Source organism: Peromyscus maniculatus, chromosome 2 (genome assembly GCF_049852395.1).
Source record: "Peromyscus maniculatus bairdii isolate BWxNUB_F1_BW_parent chromosome 2, HU_Pman_BW_mat_3.1, whole genome shotgun sequence".
NCBI classification, from domain to species: domain Eukaryota; kingdom Metazoa; phylum Chordata; class Mammalia; order Rodentia; family Cricetidae; genus Peromyscus; species Peromyscus maniculatus.
In genome coordinates, this window is record NC_134853.1 from 78,996,489 (window position 1) to 79,014,647 (window position 18,159).

At 43.0% G+C, this 18,159-nt stretch overlaps 1 protein-coding gene across 7 annotated transcripts in view; it reads left to right on the plus strand.

Annotated features, from left to right (window-relative positions):
* Positions 1–18,159, plus strand: part of Znf462 (zinc finger protein 462) — a 179,492-nt gene that overhangs the window by 112,514 nt on the left and 48,819 nt on the right. For 6 of the 7 annotated variants that reach the window (XM_076564229.1, XM_076564228.1, XM_006985266.3 and 3 more), the window contains exon 7: positions 3,056–3,247. In XM_076564229.1, the coding sequence (XP_076420344.1) occupies positions 3,056–3,247 (192 nt within the window). The other variant, XM_076564230.1, reaches the window with a different exon arrangement.

Here is an 18,159-nt window from a genome sequence, read left to right on the forward strand (position 1 = left end):
AAGTGTCCAGGAGCGGTACTGTTTCTATTACTGCATGGCATTTGTCCCAGGCTGGGCACTAAGCTATGACAGCCATCCTTGTAGTCATTCCTACAGCATTCCAAAAGGGTAGGTGTGTGTGATTCCCTGTCCGCCTTTTGTCTCACTTTACTCTGAACAGTCTTACAGAAGCTGCCCAGAGCCTGCTTCTTCACTGTTACCACCCACTCATAACCAGTATCTTTCTCTGCTTCATGAGCATTGGACCTGTTGAGCTGTTTTAGTGCCATGAAACTGCTTAAGCCACACAACTACCCCTATCCCCCAGTGGGGATCAGAGCTGGAGCAAGGAGATCCTGTAGGTTTGTTTCTGATAGTATTCTTATGTCTCTGGGAAACTTCTAAAGTCCAAGGAATAAGTAACTTCAGAGTTCATCTTACTTTTTAATACTCAATGTAGATTGTAAATTATTCAGCAGGGACAGACTCCTGGCGAGCTTTGCTCATTGACTTCTGCCTTGTCAAAAAGCATTTTTACCAGTTGGGGGCTAGGTGAATGCTTTGGCCCAGGTGAAGGTCTCTGAACAATCCAGATACTGCAACTTCAAAGCACTAAGCTGAGTGCATGTTCTTAGAGCTGATTAAGCTGGCTAGCCTCCTTGTGCTCAATAATTTGCCAGAAGAAATACCCAGAAGAAAATAAAAAGCAATATAATTCTGCTATCAGTACACTGTGGGAGCTTGGGCACTGATGTGGCTCTGAGCCACTGAGAGATCCTTGGCTTGGAGAAAGCAGTATGTTTGCTATATGTCTCTCAATTTGTCTATTCTCCATTTATTGTTTTATTTTTATTGCTGTCTATATATAGGGTCTTGCTATATAGCTCAGGCTGGCCTTAAACTCACTCTCTAGCCCAGGCTGGTCTCAAACTTGCAATCGCCCTATTTCCTCAGCCACGAGTCCTGGGATAACAAGCGTGTGTTTCATGCCTGGCACTCTGTTGTGCTTTAGAGCTAAATGGTACGATGGACCAAGCAGATAAACTGGATTTGACTCTTAGGTTGTGAGATGGACTCATAGCTACCTAGCAAGAGTCATGTAACCAAACTCACATTACTATGAGGAACTAGTGAGATGGCTTTGTGGTTAAGAACACTTATTGCTCTTCAAGAGGACCTGAGCTGGGTTCTCAGTAACCACAGCAAGGCTCACATACACTTGTAATTCCAATTCTAGGGAATCCAACACCCTCTGGCCTCACTGGGCACTTACATGTGGTACACATAAATGCATGTAGGCACACACATAGACATATAAGTAAGAATAAGCAAATAAACCTTTAAAAAAATTAATGAGAACAGTAATGTCTCCTGGTTTTTGCATTTAATCTTAAAAATAAGCTTTGAAGTAGCCAGGAACAGTGGGACACATTTATAGTTCTTGTATTTGGGCAACTGAAGCAGGGGACCCCCGAGTCAAGGAGTTTGAGCCAAGCTTCAGGAACACAGCAACATACCACCTTTAAGGAAATACATCTTAAAAGTACATATTTATTGGAGGAAATGTGAAAACAAAAGGACTCTCTTCAGTCATCCATAACGCTATTCTATAAAGGCTACTATTAATATCTGATACTGTTGACTGTTTTCTCTATAATCATTTTCCACAGTTGTGATTATAATGTGTGTCACATATGTTTTATGTTTCAATTCATCCCTAATTTTCTGTTTTATTACAAGTTCTCAAGAATCTATTTTAATGGTGGTTCATCAAGATGATATACCTACATTTGTCTAATTGTTTTCTTTTGTTTCAAAGTCTAGGTTGTTCCATATCTTTCCAGCATAAATAGTAATTTTTTTTCAGTTTGTTTATTTATATTTTCTGTGTGTATGCCATTTCGTGTGTGTGTGTGTGTGTGTGTGTGTGTGTGTGTGTGTGTGTGTGTGTAAGTGTAAGTATAAATCAGAAGACTTCTTGTAGGAGTCAGGTCTTTCAACCATGTGGGATCCAGGATTGTAACTTGGGTCGTGAGCCCTGCCCTCACCTGCCTTACCCATTGATCCACCTTGCCAATTTATAAATAATACTAATCTTCAAATCAAGTTTTCTCTGTATTAAGGGTGTATCCCTCCCTCCCTCCTTTCTCCTTTCCTCCCTCCCTTTCTCCTTGTCTCCCTTCCTTGCTCATTGGGGGTTTGTGACAGTATCTTGCTATTGCAGCCAGGCTGTATTCAAACTCACGACCTTCCTGCTTTAGCTCAAACGCTAGGGTTATGGCTTGTAAGCTATTTTCTTAATAGAGACTCTCAGGGGTAGGGTTATTAGACTGGGGACCAAACTGCTTTGTTGTTACTCTAAATGAGATTGATTTCCGGATTGATCAGACTAGTGTATATCTGTCCGATATCAGACAAACTCACCGACAACCTTCATTCTTAAAATGTAATGAACTTGAAAGTTGGTTTACAGCAAAGGTAAGCCACACTCTTGTCTTAATTTGATCATGGCTTTCTGTGCTGTGTTTCAGTTTAAATGTATTACTTATTGAATGCTGAAAGCAGTATCCACAGGCCCCTTGTCACTTATGCTTCACACATACAATTCTCCCTCCTAAAGCAATGTTCCATTCCTATACTGTTGGTTAGATAGAAATGGGGTTTCATGATGAGCTTACCCTCAGCCCCAACTATATGTGGTGAGAAAATGGCTACCAATGTGTCAGATGAGGAGGTATGTGCTTCAGCAGAATTGAGCATTGAGAATTAACACCATAGTGCTCCCTTTCTGAATTAGGTGGCACAGAGGGTGGGAACCATCCCAAAGCTGCCCTGTTACAGGCAGAACAGGAGACACACACGGGACAAGTGGCTTTACCATGGAGCTTGTCAGGGCTTCTAACGTAGGACCTGTGGGTGTGAGAATGGGCAGGGAGTTGGCCCCGGAGGGTTTCTAGCCCGAGCACCCTTAGAACGCATCTCTCGAGGGAGCCAATTAACAGTGTGGTTTTGCTTTCTAGCCCTCTTCCTCCTGACTCCCACCTTTCCTCTCTACCTCACCACCATCTCCTTCTAGGTGAACACGCCTACAAGTGTTCTTGGTGCTCCTTTTCCACCATGACAATCAGCCAGTTGAAGGAACACTCCCTCAAGGTCCACGGCAAAGCCCTGACCCTTCCCCGGCCTCGGATTGTCAGTCTGCTCTCCTCACACGCCCACCACGCCTCTCAAAAGGCTACCCCAGCCGAAGAAGTGGAAGACTCGAATGGTAAGAATGGGCTCTTAAGATGGAATCAACCATGTCGCATGGGGTGAGCTGGGATTAATTTTTTTTTTCCCTAGAGGAAATTCTTACGTGAAAATATGATGGTTCAAATGAAGGAAAAGATACAAAAATTCTAGAGACTGGAGTAGGAAGAGGTGCAAACTCTGCATTTGCATGGTGCCCTCCCTGGTAATAATGTCCATGGATACCAATAAAGCATCATGCTGGTAGGGTCCACCAGTGCTGGCTTCTTCCATGGTGGATTCTAGTGAGATAGGAATGGAATACAAGATGGACTGTGTGTTGTTTTTATGACTATTTTGTCCTGTAGGAAAATGTTCTGGGAGGTGTATGGAGTGTCAGTTGTGTAAGCTAACCGAAGCTCAGAACAGAAGGGAAAAGCGAATGAATGGGGCACTCATATCGGAGTGGGTCACCTGATATATTAGGGGCGACAGTGTTTTCTTAGAACTGAAGTTTGTCGAGGAAGCATTAATCGGCAAATGGGTTAGAACTGCCTTCTTGTGTGTCAGAGCTTCAAAAGGCAGGCAGGAAGATGTAGAGAGATGTGCCCGCTCACTGGCATTGTGGCCAAAGCGGCAGTCTTGACTTGGGGCCAATCAGTTGGCATGGCATTGGGAGTGAAGGGGCAGCTTCTTGTTTTGATGAGACCTGGATGGACCAATCAGCTTTCCAAGAATGTCTGTAGGACGGGATGCTTAGTGGAGAAATGAGAGTGGGGGAGAGCTTGAAGCTTCTCCCTCCTGCTCTGACGCGTGATACCTCCTGCAGTGTGTCTGAGCCAGTATCCGCTGTGGTCTACGGTTCTCCTGGCTTCGGGAGGCCTTTCTCCCAGGATCTACCATTCCATCCTTGGGAGGAGCTGGGCATACAGAAAGTGGAACAAAGGCCTGCATTTCAGCCGTCTCCCTCTGGCAGTCATGTTTCCCCAGGCAGTCCTATTTTCTATTCCTGTATGTGAGGTTGAATAATGACATATGTAAGCCTCAGCTGTTAGTCTGGAGAGATTAATGAGACAAGGTGCACATGTAAAATGGCTGCTATAATGTCTGACACACAGGAAGTGTCGGTGAGTGGCCATTTTATTTTTGTGATTTTCATCTTTTGATCATAGTTGTGGTCTTTGAGACCATTTACGGCAAGTGTGGATTTGGGCTTATTCATGTGAGGGCTTAAATGGAGAGGTCAGGGTGACCCGAGACTCTGATAGTCCAACTTGTCAACATAGACTAATTCTCAGGTTATCAAAACAGTAATTAAGGATCTTTATTCATGAAGTCTGTGAGTAGGAGAGAACAGAGAGGTAAGCCCTGAGACCAAAATTCAAAGAAACTAAAAAGCCCTGAGTGTAGACAGGACCGAGAACTAAGGGCTTCTGACTAACAAGGAGGCTTCTTCTGCCTCCTCTGTGTGTGGACTGAGCACACAAGCCACACAACTGTAGCTTACACTGCAGAAGGAAGTCGGTGCTCTGTGTGGCTGCAGTAAGAGTCTCTAAACCACAGTGGTTGAGAGTACACGTGGAGGACTAGAGAGATTACCCTTCTCACCCTCAGAGTCTGTTCCCTGGCCCTGTGGAGGTTGCAGTATATTGTGACCAGAGGGCAAACTCAAATTTGACCTAAATTGTAAGGTTTTTATTAATGTGAATTTTAATTAAGTGTTTTTCTTTTTAATCTGAAATGGAAGCTATACTCCTGCAGCCATTTGGGTGAAACCGATCCACTTACATACTATTCCCAGTAAAGCTTTTTCCTGGGACATTTCACGAAATATCAAACCTTCCTTTGTCTCCCTGGTGAGCCGGGTCTCAGTCCCAGGATAAGGGGATCCTGTAGACCACTTACTCACTCTTTTCTACCTAGGCTAAAAAGAGCTGGGCTCTGCCAACTCTCTGAACCTGTGCTGGCTATAAGCTGGTCTAGGCACAGACAAGCCCTAAATAAACACAAGGCTGTTCTGGCCCTCAGGCACCAGAAAATGAAATGCTTAGAACACATCAGCATGTACATCTGAGCTTACTCCAGCCCCAAGCCTGAAGCCTAACATTTTATTTATTTATTTTTTGGGGGGAGAGGAGGTGTCAGAGTCTTAGAAGCTGGATTGTGGAGAGGGGTGGGCGTCTCAACAACAAGGCGGTCTGACATTGAGTGACTGGAGCACACAGCTGCAGGAAGATAATTTCCTATATGCAGTGGTGCTTTTTGTTTTCTGTCTGGAGAAAGGACACATTTGCTCTGAAAAGCTCTAGGTGGTAACCATTTGCTGAGACCCACACAAAACTCCTTGGACCTGTACTGTTTTTAACGTATATAAATAACCCATATCCAAGGGCCAGCCACGATTAGTTTAATGTGATGACAAAAAAAAAGTTGATTAGGACGTGGGGTGAACAGAAAGGAGGCATCAAATAGGCTGCTCTTGTGAAGGAATAATTGCGTGGAAAGAGTAATTAATAGTTTATGCATTCGATAAGTGTTCTCCTAAAGCCCCGCGTTAGACCTCACATTGTTTAGCGCGGCCAGGAATGACTTAGGAGGCCCACGCTGGGAGGACTATTTGCCAGGGAGCTCGTGGTGGATTCCTAGAAACAGCTCAGTCTGGAGGATGGAAAAACAGCTGTGGGGCTAGACAGTAGCCTGTAAATCATGCTTTGAATGGTGTTTGAAACACACATGTGAAATCCAATTGCACATTTTAACAGGGAGAAGCTGTGGGGCGATTGGCTCTCACTTAGGGTTTCCCACACTTGCAGATGCCAGGACACTGTGAACACATGAACCAAAAATGTGTTGCAGGCCTAGGGGAGTGGAGATCCATAAACCCAGGGAAATGGCCAGTATGTCCTTGGCTATCTAAATCCCCCGTGCACAATGACAGTAAAATGAGTTGACATGCTCACTGCTGTTTTGCAGTGGGCAAGCGCTTGCTATCTTGAGAGCAAGCCAGTTCTTTCTGGCACAGGGAAACGGTCCAGAGGGGAGGTTCTGTCTAGGCTCTTCTCAATCCTAACCCAGAGGGAAGTAGTGAAGGGAGGGGGCGGGGGGGGGGGGGAGCTGAGACAGTGAAGCTGGGAGGTAGAGGGCAGCTCTCAACCCCAGCTGCCTGGCCACACACCTGTTCTGAGCTTCCACAGGGCTCTTGGGCTCTGAGCTGTCAGTCTTGACATGTCTCACGACTCCTCTAAATACTTTGCATGATCAGTTGTTGGGAAGAAAAGCGACGGCTGTGTGGTATTGGTTTTGTGCGTTGGATGATGGGAAATGGCACTCACTTGCTATTCAAAACAATGCATTAAGGGGAGGCAGTGAGGTTGTCAACAAAGGGAAGTGTTCCGCAGGGATGTGTTTACTGTGTTCCTTCTCCTGCCATATAAAATATAGGACTGGCTTTTATCAGGCTGTTTCCAAGTCTCCGCTTTCAGGCCAGAGAAATGCGTACAGGCACAGCTATACAATAACAAAGAAAGTAGACCAATGGAGGTTAGCCATGGGGTTTGTTTAGGCCTGAGAAGCTGCACAAGACATGAGCAGTGGATATGTAATTGGAAATTCAGCCATGTCCTGCCTTTTTACTCCTTGAATTTCCCCTGGCCAAAACTAACCAACCAAGCAAACAAATGATTTCTTCTGCCTATCCAGTTCTGCCGTATGACGTTGCTTGCTTTAGGAATTAGCTACCATGAGACTGTTAAATCAAAAAGTAGTCACTAAGACTAAGTGTAAAATGAACTAGAGAGAGAGAGAAAGGGAGGAGAGAGAGGTGAGCTCTTCGACCCGACACCTAGGTAGCAGCTCTGAGAAAAACCACAAAGAACTCTTAGTCACAATAGCCCTCCAACGGAGGAGTCTTTGATTTTGTGAATTATTAGTGAAAAATAGAATGAGCAATGTGAATTTTTTAGATTTTGGTCATTTTTGAGGTAACAAGAAAATGTAAGGACCAATGTGATTTTTTTGTTTTGTCTTGTTTGTTTTTTAAGACGGGCTGGTCTTGAACCCACTATGTAGCTCAGGCTGTCCTCAAACTTACAGATATCTGACTGCCTCAGCTTCCAGAGTACTGGAACCACGGGCATCTGCTACTGTTCCTGCTGTTCTGTGACTTTGTTGTTGTTATCATAACTTTTTTAGTTGCCTTTTTAAAACTGGGGGTTATAGAGCATTTGACAAACACATTTTTTTTAAACCAAGCATGTCTTCCTGAGGAACCACGGGCACCTCATATCTGAAAATCACAGTGCTCTGCGTTCATTCAAAGCTGACTTCAGTCATTCTTCCTCCGCTATAGAATGCCTTCATTAACCAATCCTGATGTCTCCTCCCGTCTCTGTAGCTGCTCACAGCTTCCTCCCTGCCTGCACCTGTTGAATGAGCTTCGCAGGGCGTGCTGAAGGATTCTCTCCTTGATTGCTTCTTTCTCTGAGTTTATGACTTTTCCTTCCTGTGAAGCATGTTTTTTAATCTCTCTGGGCCCTGCCCTGATTTGTATCGCTTCTGTCCCTTACCTGAAGGCTGTATTTGCACTTGTAGATATCCCCTGGTTCTGTCCCTATTCTAAATGGGACAGTCAGGTAGGTATCTGGGAAATACAGTATTCCTGTAACTGGTTTCTTGGAAGCTTCCTAATTTTCAGTTCAGTCCACTGTACTGAGACCCCAGACTTACCTAAACTCCATAGAGCTAAGTGACACAGTGTTAAGTTTATATCCATTTAAGAGAGATGTTCAAAAGGCAACAATTTGAAGATGAAGCCTTGGGGACAGTTCTCACAGAGAGTTTCTGATGCAACTATCCTGCCATAGTTAGCAGATTTGCCTTTGTGCAGTATTTGAAATATTGTCATTTTTCCCTACATGAGACCATCTGTGTAGGAGGGAAACTGAACATTGAGATGGGGTATGTCAAGAAACTAGAAGTGTGCTAGAGCTGGAGAGAGATGGGTATTGCTAGAAGGTTGCCAGGTTATGGAGATGCCTCTTGGAGTCATTGTATACGGTTGTCCCTCCAGTGGACGGTTTATTTTCTGTGTTTCTGACCATACATTGTTTTGGGGAAAAATGAAATCCAGACTCAAAGATTCTGTGTAGAATGAAGCAGCCTAAAAAAAATTTGTTGGTGAATAGAACTTTTAATTCTCCTCGAAAGATTGTCCCACCAGGCTGCTAATATGAAACAATGTAATGGCTATAAAATACTTATTTGTGTCAATTTGGTTAATGTATGGAATATTCCAAGGTGTCAAATGCAAGACACGGGGGAAAGCCTTAAACACTGGTGTGTGCGTTACATGTGAATAAGCACAAAAGGAGAATGGTGTTGATTCTATCTCTAAACTATCAACTCATTTAACCTTGACCGCAGTGATACTTGACACCTAAAAACTGAGATCTGGGATGCCTGCTTTCTGAGGAGAAGCTTTTCAGATCTCTAAATAGGTCAGACATAAAATTCAACCTTTGAGAGGATCCAATTAGTTGCTAGGCCGTCAGACCTTCCACACAGGTTCCAATTGCAATCAGATTTCTCTTGGGGGTGGCAAAAAAATGTGGTGGTTTCTCTAAAAAATGACAGTTATGAAATGGAGGCTCTTGAGTGAATGACTGTAAGATACAAAGATTTACATCGTTTATAGCACATGGAATATAAGACGTAATTTTAATGGCTTGACTATAATTTTTAATAGGTTCAGCTGGTCTCAGAATTATCTGACCAGACATTACTAACCTTCCCTCTTTGACATTAGAGTTTCTTCATAAACTGCAGTCTGGAGTTTATTTTATGCTTATTATAAAGAAGGACAGTTCTAGTGTAAAGTCTTCAAAGTCATTGGCTCCCGAGAAACAAAGTGGCATCCAAGACTCCAGTTTGTACTCCACGGTCCCCAGAGGATAAGTTCCAAGCATTGGCATGAGTGGCACATACAGAACCTCCATCTTGATGCTCATCTTGAACTTGATCGTGTGATAGACCCTTCCAAGGAAACCCACCTGCCTGGGGTTTGGGATTTTAAATGTTCTTTAACTGTTGGACAGTTTCATACATTTACATACATTTGAGCCAGCCACATTTGTTTGTGTGAAGAATTAGATAAGATTTCAAATGTAGACTTTCCATGTCCTAAGAACCGAGTCAGCTAGCCCATCCCCTTCTCCGCAAGCCAACAGAGACATTTGGTCATCAGAAATATAAAAATCACTTGTTACCAAACACACTCATGACTAGTTCCAAGCCACACTGAAGTTTTCTGGAATTTGCTACATAATTCCACATCTGTCTTTGGTAGTCTTGGTTGGAGACTATCTTCTGATAGAGACTTGGAAGTTTCTCTGGAGAGTCCCAGGGGAAATGGCTGTGTACGGTGGTCCTCAACCTTCCTAACTCTGTGACCCTTCAATACAGTTCCTCATGTTGTGGTGACCCCCAATCATAGAATTATCTTCATGGCTACTTCATAACTGTAATTTTGCTACTGTTATGAGTCATAATGTAAACATCTATGTTTTCTGATGGTCTTGGGCGACCACTGTGAAAGAGTCATTGGACACTCCCCACCCCCTGAAAGGGTCATGACCCACAGGTTGAGAACCAATGGTATAAAAGAAACCTTTTTTTTAAAAAATTAGGTAGAAAATACATTCAGTTATTACTCCAATCATCTGGAATAATATTTATTCTTTTTTGGAAGGGAAAAAATCCCTTTTCATATTATTGCCTACCTTGAGTTTTCTGTCATGGGAGCTAAAACTTGATGTTTTATTTTGATTGTATTTAATCAAAAGCCCTTCAAGTTGTCCTGACACTTACATGACCCAGAAGTCCCTCCCCCTGTATTTCAAATACGACTGTTTATGAGAGAATTTTACTCAAGCCTCAGAAAGGGTATGGAATCTGGGAAGAACAGTAGGAATAAACTGTGATTCAGGGGGAAAGATATGGGCCAGCATTGCTGGGGCGAAGGATATGTCCTGAGAAAGACTAGCTTGTGAAAAGAATTTTTTTTAAGTGCACAATTGACAAGATACCAAAAATAGTTCTGGAAACCACTGCTAATTTTTTTTGCAGTTATCTAAGTTTTAATGGTGTGACTAGGAAAGCATATTGTAGTAACATGTACATTTTCTTAAGTCATTCAGAATCCTTTATCATACCCTGAAGAAAAATCCCAGTGATGATGGTGATGGTTCAACAAAGATAGAGAGATAAGAAAAAGGAAAGGTGGCCTGAGAAGTGAGGTTTCAGGTAGAAGATGTCTTTATTTTCCACAGGGCTCTGTCCCCTGCTGCTGAGGCCCAGGAAGGAAGCAGTTCTGGCCTCAGGGCTCTAATCCTGTTGGAGGCTCCGCCCAGGGAGGTGTTTGGCAAAGTGCAGGGCCCAGCTTAAGTTTCCTGTCCCAGCACACTGCTCCCGGGGAGTCTGCTCCACCTCAGGGTTCTCCAGCTTCCTTGGAGACACACAATATTCTTAGATGACTCTCGCAAGCCAGTCCCCTTACATCATCTCTTATTTTCACGCACTGCAAGTTCTCCACCACAACGGCAGCGAAAGCCACTAAGACGTCAGCCCTTCCAAACCCTTAATCTAGTTCTTAGTTTTTCGCATTGCTGGTGATTTTCCCCCTTGCGCCAGAGGGAAAGTCATCCATTGTGGTTTCTACAAGGACCCTGCATGTCTCCTGGTTTGCTTTCTAAGTGATTAAAAATAATCATTTTTTATTGACTTGACTCTGCTGATTGCCTTAAATTGATCATCTGCCTTAATATGTCTCACGAATGTGAGGTACAGATGATTAATTTGATTTTATAAGAAGGAAACTGAAGTCCTGAGGGCTGAGATGATGAGTTAAAAAAAAAATCACAAAACCTAGATGTGGTTGTCTTTACCTTTTTGCCTCGCCAAGGTCTAACAGCAAAACTACACATGTAGGCGGTGCTATGGACTAACTAGTATAGCACACCTCTTCTTGCATGTTTGGGGGTTTTGGAATCTTCCGAAGGAGACCAGAGGTGTGGTATCATTATTCATTGAAATTTAGAGCTTAAGTGACTAGACATGCAGATAGCACTAAGAAATAGGACATGAGAAGTTGTATTTCAAGCTTTTAATGGCTCGTAGCTTTGGGAGGGGGAAGGAATTGGCCCACAGAGGACATGATGGAAGAGATGGAGCTTGTGCTAAGACTGTCTCTGGCTCTTCAGGAATGAGAATGCATTAAAAATAGTCAGGAGGGGGCTGGAGAGATGGCTCAGTGGTTAGGATCACTCTGTTCCTCCTCTAGAGGACCAGAGTTCAGATTCCAATACCCATATCAGACAGTTCACAACCACATGTAACATCAGCCCCAAGGGATCTCATACCCTTTTCTGGCCTCTATGGGCACAGCATACATGTGCTTATATGTGCACACAGATGCCCACATATACAATTTTAAAAAGTTCATCTTAAGAGAAATAGTTATGGGTCATCATCATCCTTTTGATTTAGCTACATAAAATTTCCCCCTTCTGTTTGCAACATTTTCACCTACTCATGATTAGAGACCAGTTTCATGGTCACACATGGCATGAAATGTTGGGGTCACCTATGAACTAGCCCCTCCCTACCCAGCATATAAGCTCACTGTGGAGCCTTCTCCACATTTGTACTGTGAATAGGCAAAAGAACAGAACAAAAAAACAACTTATTATTTTAATCACGTTTTAAAGAACCAGAACCATACATAGCAAATTAATTTTCCCCTTTGAAATTTGTGCTCACTTGATGTGTTCCATCATTTGATGAGACATACACATAGACATTTGAAATAGGAGAATCCACTTCTAAAGAGAAGCAAGCCAAAAGCATCCTTTCCCAACAAGAAATATTGTTTTTACATCTGTGGTATACATATATATATATATATATATATATATATATATATATATATATAACAGAATTCTCAGAATCATACAAGACCTTTGAAGTTTGCTAGTCAAAAGTTAATTTCATTTTGGGGGTTGCTCATTCACCCCTCCCCCAATACTTCAGTAGGGCCAATCTCTCTGATATTTTCTTGAAACTTGATGCATTTTAAAGCCTAGCAAAATGGTCTATAAGTTAAGTGACAAAATCAAGATTACAGACTGTCTAGACTGTTGAGAGTAATGGGATGAAAGTGAAATTTTGCTAGGGGGATAAATACAGAGTATGTTTGATAGCTTTTGACCCCTGTAGTCACTTCCATTGCTTTACTTGCCAAATATCTCTAATTATCAGCTACCATATCTGTCTCTGACTACAAACAGTGTGCTATCTGAGGTCAAGGACTGCTTCCTATTTTTTCCAGAGGCCTAGCACTTGGCAGTTCATTCAATAAATATTTCTTAAATTGGCTTGAATTAGAGCTACAAAAAGAATCACAGACAAAGAAAGCCAATGAAGCAACAGCTCTCTTCTGAAAAGGCCTGGGGAGTTTCACAAGTTCAGCGGAGTGTTCAGAAGCTACCTACCATGAACAGGGTAGGATTTGGAAGCACTGGTCAGATCTGGCTGTGTGTATCCCAGGATGTGCTGGTTTTCAGTGCTGAACATCCTTCCAATCACCTTCCTCCATGGTAATGAACTTCTACAACTTCTGCCCCCACTGGCACCACCATACATGTTTCAGTTCTCATGCACATGCGTGCGAGCATGTGTGTATGTGTGTGTGTCTGTGTGTGTGTCTGTGTCTGTGTGTGTGTGTGTGTGTCTGTGTGTGTGTGTGACAGTGCACTGCACGTTAGAGGAAAACTTGCAAGAGTGAGTTTTCTCCTTCATTGTGTAGACCCCGGGGATTGAACTCAGGCTTCCATGGCAAGTGCTTTTACCCGCTCAGCCACCTCTCTCTGTCTACTCTTCCACTTTCTGTAACTCCGGTGACTTAATTCCTCTTATTTTTTGCTCAAGAATATTTGTGCCTCTTTGTTTGGTATTCCCTTTTTATTTGTATTTTTTCTTATGTTCCAGCGTGTTTATCTTTTATCTTCCTCTGTGAACTTGGTGCTAGGCTCGCAGCCTTCCTTTCTCATCCAGCTGTGTCCATCAAACTCTGGAATGCCAATAGATCAGAGTCAGGGAGTAACTTAACCAAAACCTGGCCTCCCCAGGTCAGGAGAGTTACCTTCCCCTGCCTATGTCCACTTGCCCATCTGTAGCTGGATTTGCCATAACACTCCATCCACATCCAGCATCATAAACTCCAATTCTCTGTAGCTACTGCTTGGAGCTTTTCTTTACCACACACCCCAAACCAGATGCAGACCCTAAGGCCAGCCATTCAGAGAAACCTTTTCCAGCATACTGGCTTCTCTGGCTCCCTTGTCTTCCTCCAGATTCAGACCTGCTGCCTTGGTCAGGTTCACTATTGCTGTGATGAAACACCATATCCAAAGAAACTTGTCAAGGAAAGGAAGGCAGGACAGGAACTCAAGCATGGCTGGAACTTGGAGGCAGGAGCTGATGCAGAGGCCATGGAGGGTGCTGCTTACTGGCTTGCTCCTCATGACTTCCTCAGCCTGCTTTCTTATAGAACCCAGGACTGCTAGCCCAAGAATGGCACCACCCACAGTGGGCTGGGCCCTGCCCCATCAATCATTAATTAAGAAAATGCTCTACAGGCTTGTCCACAGCCTGATCTTATAGATCTTCTAGAGGAATTTTCACAGCTGAGGCTCCCTTCTCTCTGATGACTTTAGCTTATGTCAAGTTGACATAAAACTAGCAAGTACAGTTGCTAAATCTCAACCCTGAATGACCCCTTCCAATGCTGACATCATCCTCTGATGTTAGCCCATCTTTCTGGCTCTAACCTCAATCTTTTCCAATCTGTTTTACCAGGTTATCTTTGTTAATCACAAATCCGATTTACTTTTAAAAATAAATGTGAGATTCTTCAGATTCATCTCTATACAATGTCAGTGTATACATGAGTATGCCACAGTAATTTCTGGAAGGGAGAAGGGAGTAGAGTGAATGAAGCTGTAAATAGCTGCTGCCTATCTTTCTTGTCCCAGAGAAAATGGAGTGAGCAGCTGTATAGTTAATAGCTATGGCAATCACAAATTATTGTACTTGTAAGTTGTGATTTTATTATTATTATGATTTTACAGTGTTTTAAAATTTTGCCCATGGGTACATTTTTAATTAGGAATTCGGAGAAAGAAAGATGAAGGAATTCTCGTCTACCTTGTGTACAAGCTAGACTAATGCCACCAACACGTCTACAAGAAGAAGCATGTTGACTATAACTAAACCACAGGCAGACAGTTGAATTGTAAATGAAATTCCCTACAGACACATTAAAATTAGTGAATTCTATATGTTGTTATGGCAACAAAATAAGATAGTTTTTCCTAATTCATCTGCAGGATTCTTTTTTGCGTCTTGGTTTATAACCTCCATAATATATCCCTGAAAAGAATAGCTTTTTGTCGTTGTTGTTAGTCTTAATGATTTTTTTTTAATTTTTGAGATAGATTTTCATTCTATAGCCAAGATCATCCTTGAACTGTTTAAATATATATATATATATAGTGTGTGTGTGTGTGTGTGTGTGTGTGTGTGTGTGTTTACATATAACACACACACACATATCCCATTTGTACTGGTCTCAATCTCATGACAATCTTATCTCCACCTCACAAGTGCTAGGATTACAGATGTGAGTCATCACGTGCAGGTAGAAAACATTAATTATTTAAGAGATTAAGTTCAATAGTCAAAATAAAAGATTTTTTTTCTCTTTTAAAATAGCTTTTTTGCTATTATTTTTGAAGAGCTTCATTATTCCACGGCTCTACTCCTGTATTCTTTGATTTCCGGGAGTATACTCTGAGCCCCCCTATACCTAGGGGGTGTGCTGAGGACATATGTATTACCTATTAGGAAAGAAGACTGCAAACTGTTGGCCAGAAAAGTAGTGATCCTATGCAAGGTCAGCATGATTCTTTATTTATGTATCATTTTTGAAAATCAGAGAAGGTACAAGAACATAGGAAAGAAGCTTTGGTCGTTACTTTTGCCCTCGGTCATCTTAGTCTTGGGAGGTGACTGCTGGGGTTGTCATGTCACATAAAGCAACTGTTCAGACCAGCTGTGCCCCAGAGCCGACTTGTAGACTGTGGGGAGCAGCTTGCATCGTACCCCTGAGCTTCCTGGATCTAGAAGGGAGGTGAAGGTTATCGACAGCAACAGATTTGTGACATCTGATTATTCCATCAGCCTGTTCCATCCCAGACATTCGTTCTTGGTGTCTGTGATGCCAATCAGGCATTCTCGGGGAAAGCGCCCAAATGTTCCATGGGTCCTCTGCCCCATCTCGTAACAGTTACTTTTCAGGGGAATTCTGGAGGGATGCAGCAGTATTGGTGTGGGATATACTGCTTGCTGGGTGTCACTGGATTCATTTTTGATTGAGCCAATGCCAGCAAGGATCATTTTCACTCCACTAGAGCTACTGAAAACGAGACAACTGATCACTTTGAGATGAGTTCTCCATGTAGTTCACGTTGACTTAGTCTTTAGATAACTGAGTTGGAGGAATGTGGAGGGCTGCTGCAGGCTCAGGTCCAGGAAATACCATTCACAACGTAATGAAATGTGTGCTCTGAGGTGGGTGGCCTGCCAAGCTCCATATCACACATTATTATCCTTAAATCCTCTTCTGGGTCTTTTCTTTCCTAAAATATCTAAAGTAATGATGCCCACTTCCTAAGGTCATTCCAGGGATCAAGTGGATGTGCTCTAATATCCAAAATCATTATTAGATAGTATTAAGGATGTACAGTAGAGGTAAATATGTAAGCAATTCATGATAATTTACCACCAGTCAAAGAATAGTGATTATCAAAAAGGGGGGAATCCCCTGAAACCCATGTCTTGCCTTGGGATCTGAAATAAAGTTTCTTTACTTTGCTTTCTTCTAATCTAGAATAACTCAGTGTTTGGAAGGTGGTCCTGATGCCACGACCCAAGTAATATAAACATGAGCTCTGGGCCTTGATGGAAACCAGCTCTATGAGAAACTCTTTAGCATTCTAATTGGCCAATGGGATGTTAAGTCCCAAACTTTGACTGACCTTCCTATTCCCAGTATTATGGTCAACTATCAGTGCATAATTTGATTAATAACTGTTATCTATTATCTTCATACTGGCAGTAGGAATTGCTTTTCTATACAGCAGTCCCTTGAAACGGGAACTTTTTTGACCAGGTCCCAAGTGCTGGAATTAAAAGCATCTACCGCTCGCTATGCCCTGCCATGTGTCTCCCTTGAACCTCATTTGTTGATGTGCCAGTTTTCCCTAAAGAATCTAGGAAAGCTACTGCTAGGAGCCCCAGGAAAGCACTTGGTGTTTGAGATACTAAAGCCATTTTTTTAATAGGACCTTCTAGAAGTCTTTTCTTGCAATTGTGGTGTCTGCCACGCCCGTATCTCTCTAAGGGACCCCTACTGCCTCCCTTGCTTCCTTGCCACTCAGTCTTCCTTGCCTAAAACTGCTAGAGTCTGGGTTCTCCTTCCAGCCTTTTATCGAACCGCTCTTCTGAACTGCTCTCCTATGGCCCGCCTCCAGCACCATTCTCTCTGGAAATAGCCCTGAGTTCTTGCGTTAAACATCTGCTGCTCCTTCCTCTCCTTCAGAGGCTTGCACACTCATCCCAACAAACAAGTCTATGGTCTCTGCTCTTGCCTTGTTCTTTTTTTTTTGGTCTATGGTATTTAAAACTGCTGATCTTTCTTCCAGGCGAATCCTCCTTCCTGGTTTTGGTCCTGATGTCCATCTTAGGCCTCCTCTGGCCTCTCGGATAATGGCTTCTCTTGACTTTGTTTTCACAACTACTTCTGCTGCCATAACTTACACCTTGGCCTGGCATCTGTGTTCTCCTCTGCCCTTGCCCTTCACAATCAATGCACTTAACTCTCACCCTGCCAGCACTGTCTAGACGGCTCTGACCAATCAGAGTGAGCCCCAGGTTCTGCTGTTTGTTCCTCTCTTTCTCCATCTGCAGGATTCACTCAGCTTCACCTCAAAAATTCAACCATGAAGCACATCAGTCACTTCCCAAACTGCTCCTGAACTTCTGGGACTCATCAAGAATTCTCTTCATCATCTGACCATGTAGGACCCATTGTATTGGTCCTTTATTTTCTTTCTTTTCTTTTCTTTTCTTTCTTTCTTTTTTTTTTTTTGTTTTTTTTTGTTTTTTTTGTTTTTTTTTGTTTTTTCGAGACAGGGTTTCTCTGTGTAGCTTTGCGCCTTTCCTGGATCTCGCTCTGTAGACCAGGCTGGCCTCGAACTCACAAAGATCCGCCTGCCTCTGCCTCCCGAGTGCTGGGATTAAAGGCGTGCATCACCACTGCCCAGCTTGGTCCTTTATTTTCTTTAAAGGAAAGAGAGCTCTGGGATCTGGCTGCCTGACAACTGGTTGCCTACCTTGTCCTATCGCTTCCTATTTCATCTCTTACCCATCTGTCGCCATCCCACCTCCATTCAGTATATTCTCAGCAAGACGGACTGCTATCATTCTCTATCCAGAAACCTTTCACAGCTCTCAATGGCCTGTTTAAAAGCTGTTGGACTCCGGGCTCTCCAAACCCACTCCATCTCCAGCCTTCTTTCTTCTGGTGACTGTTCATTCTCCTGCTTCCACCAAATTGGAAGGAGCATCATTCCCGCTGCCCTTTTGCAGTTGTCTGTGCTTCCTCCTTTCATCCTTCTCTCCATCTCCAGACCCCACTTATCCTTCAAAGCTACATTGACATCCCTGCCCTTCTGTGATTGCCTCAGATAGGAGTCCATTCTCTTCCTCCCCAATCCCATGGTGCTGTGCCTTTCCTTAGCCCTTCCTTGTAGCCTGTTCTGCTATCCCCATTATATT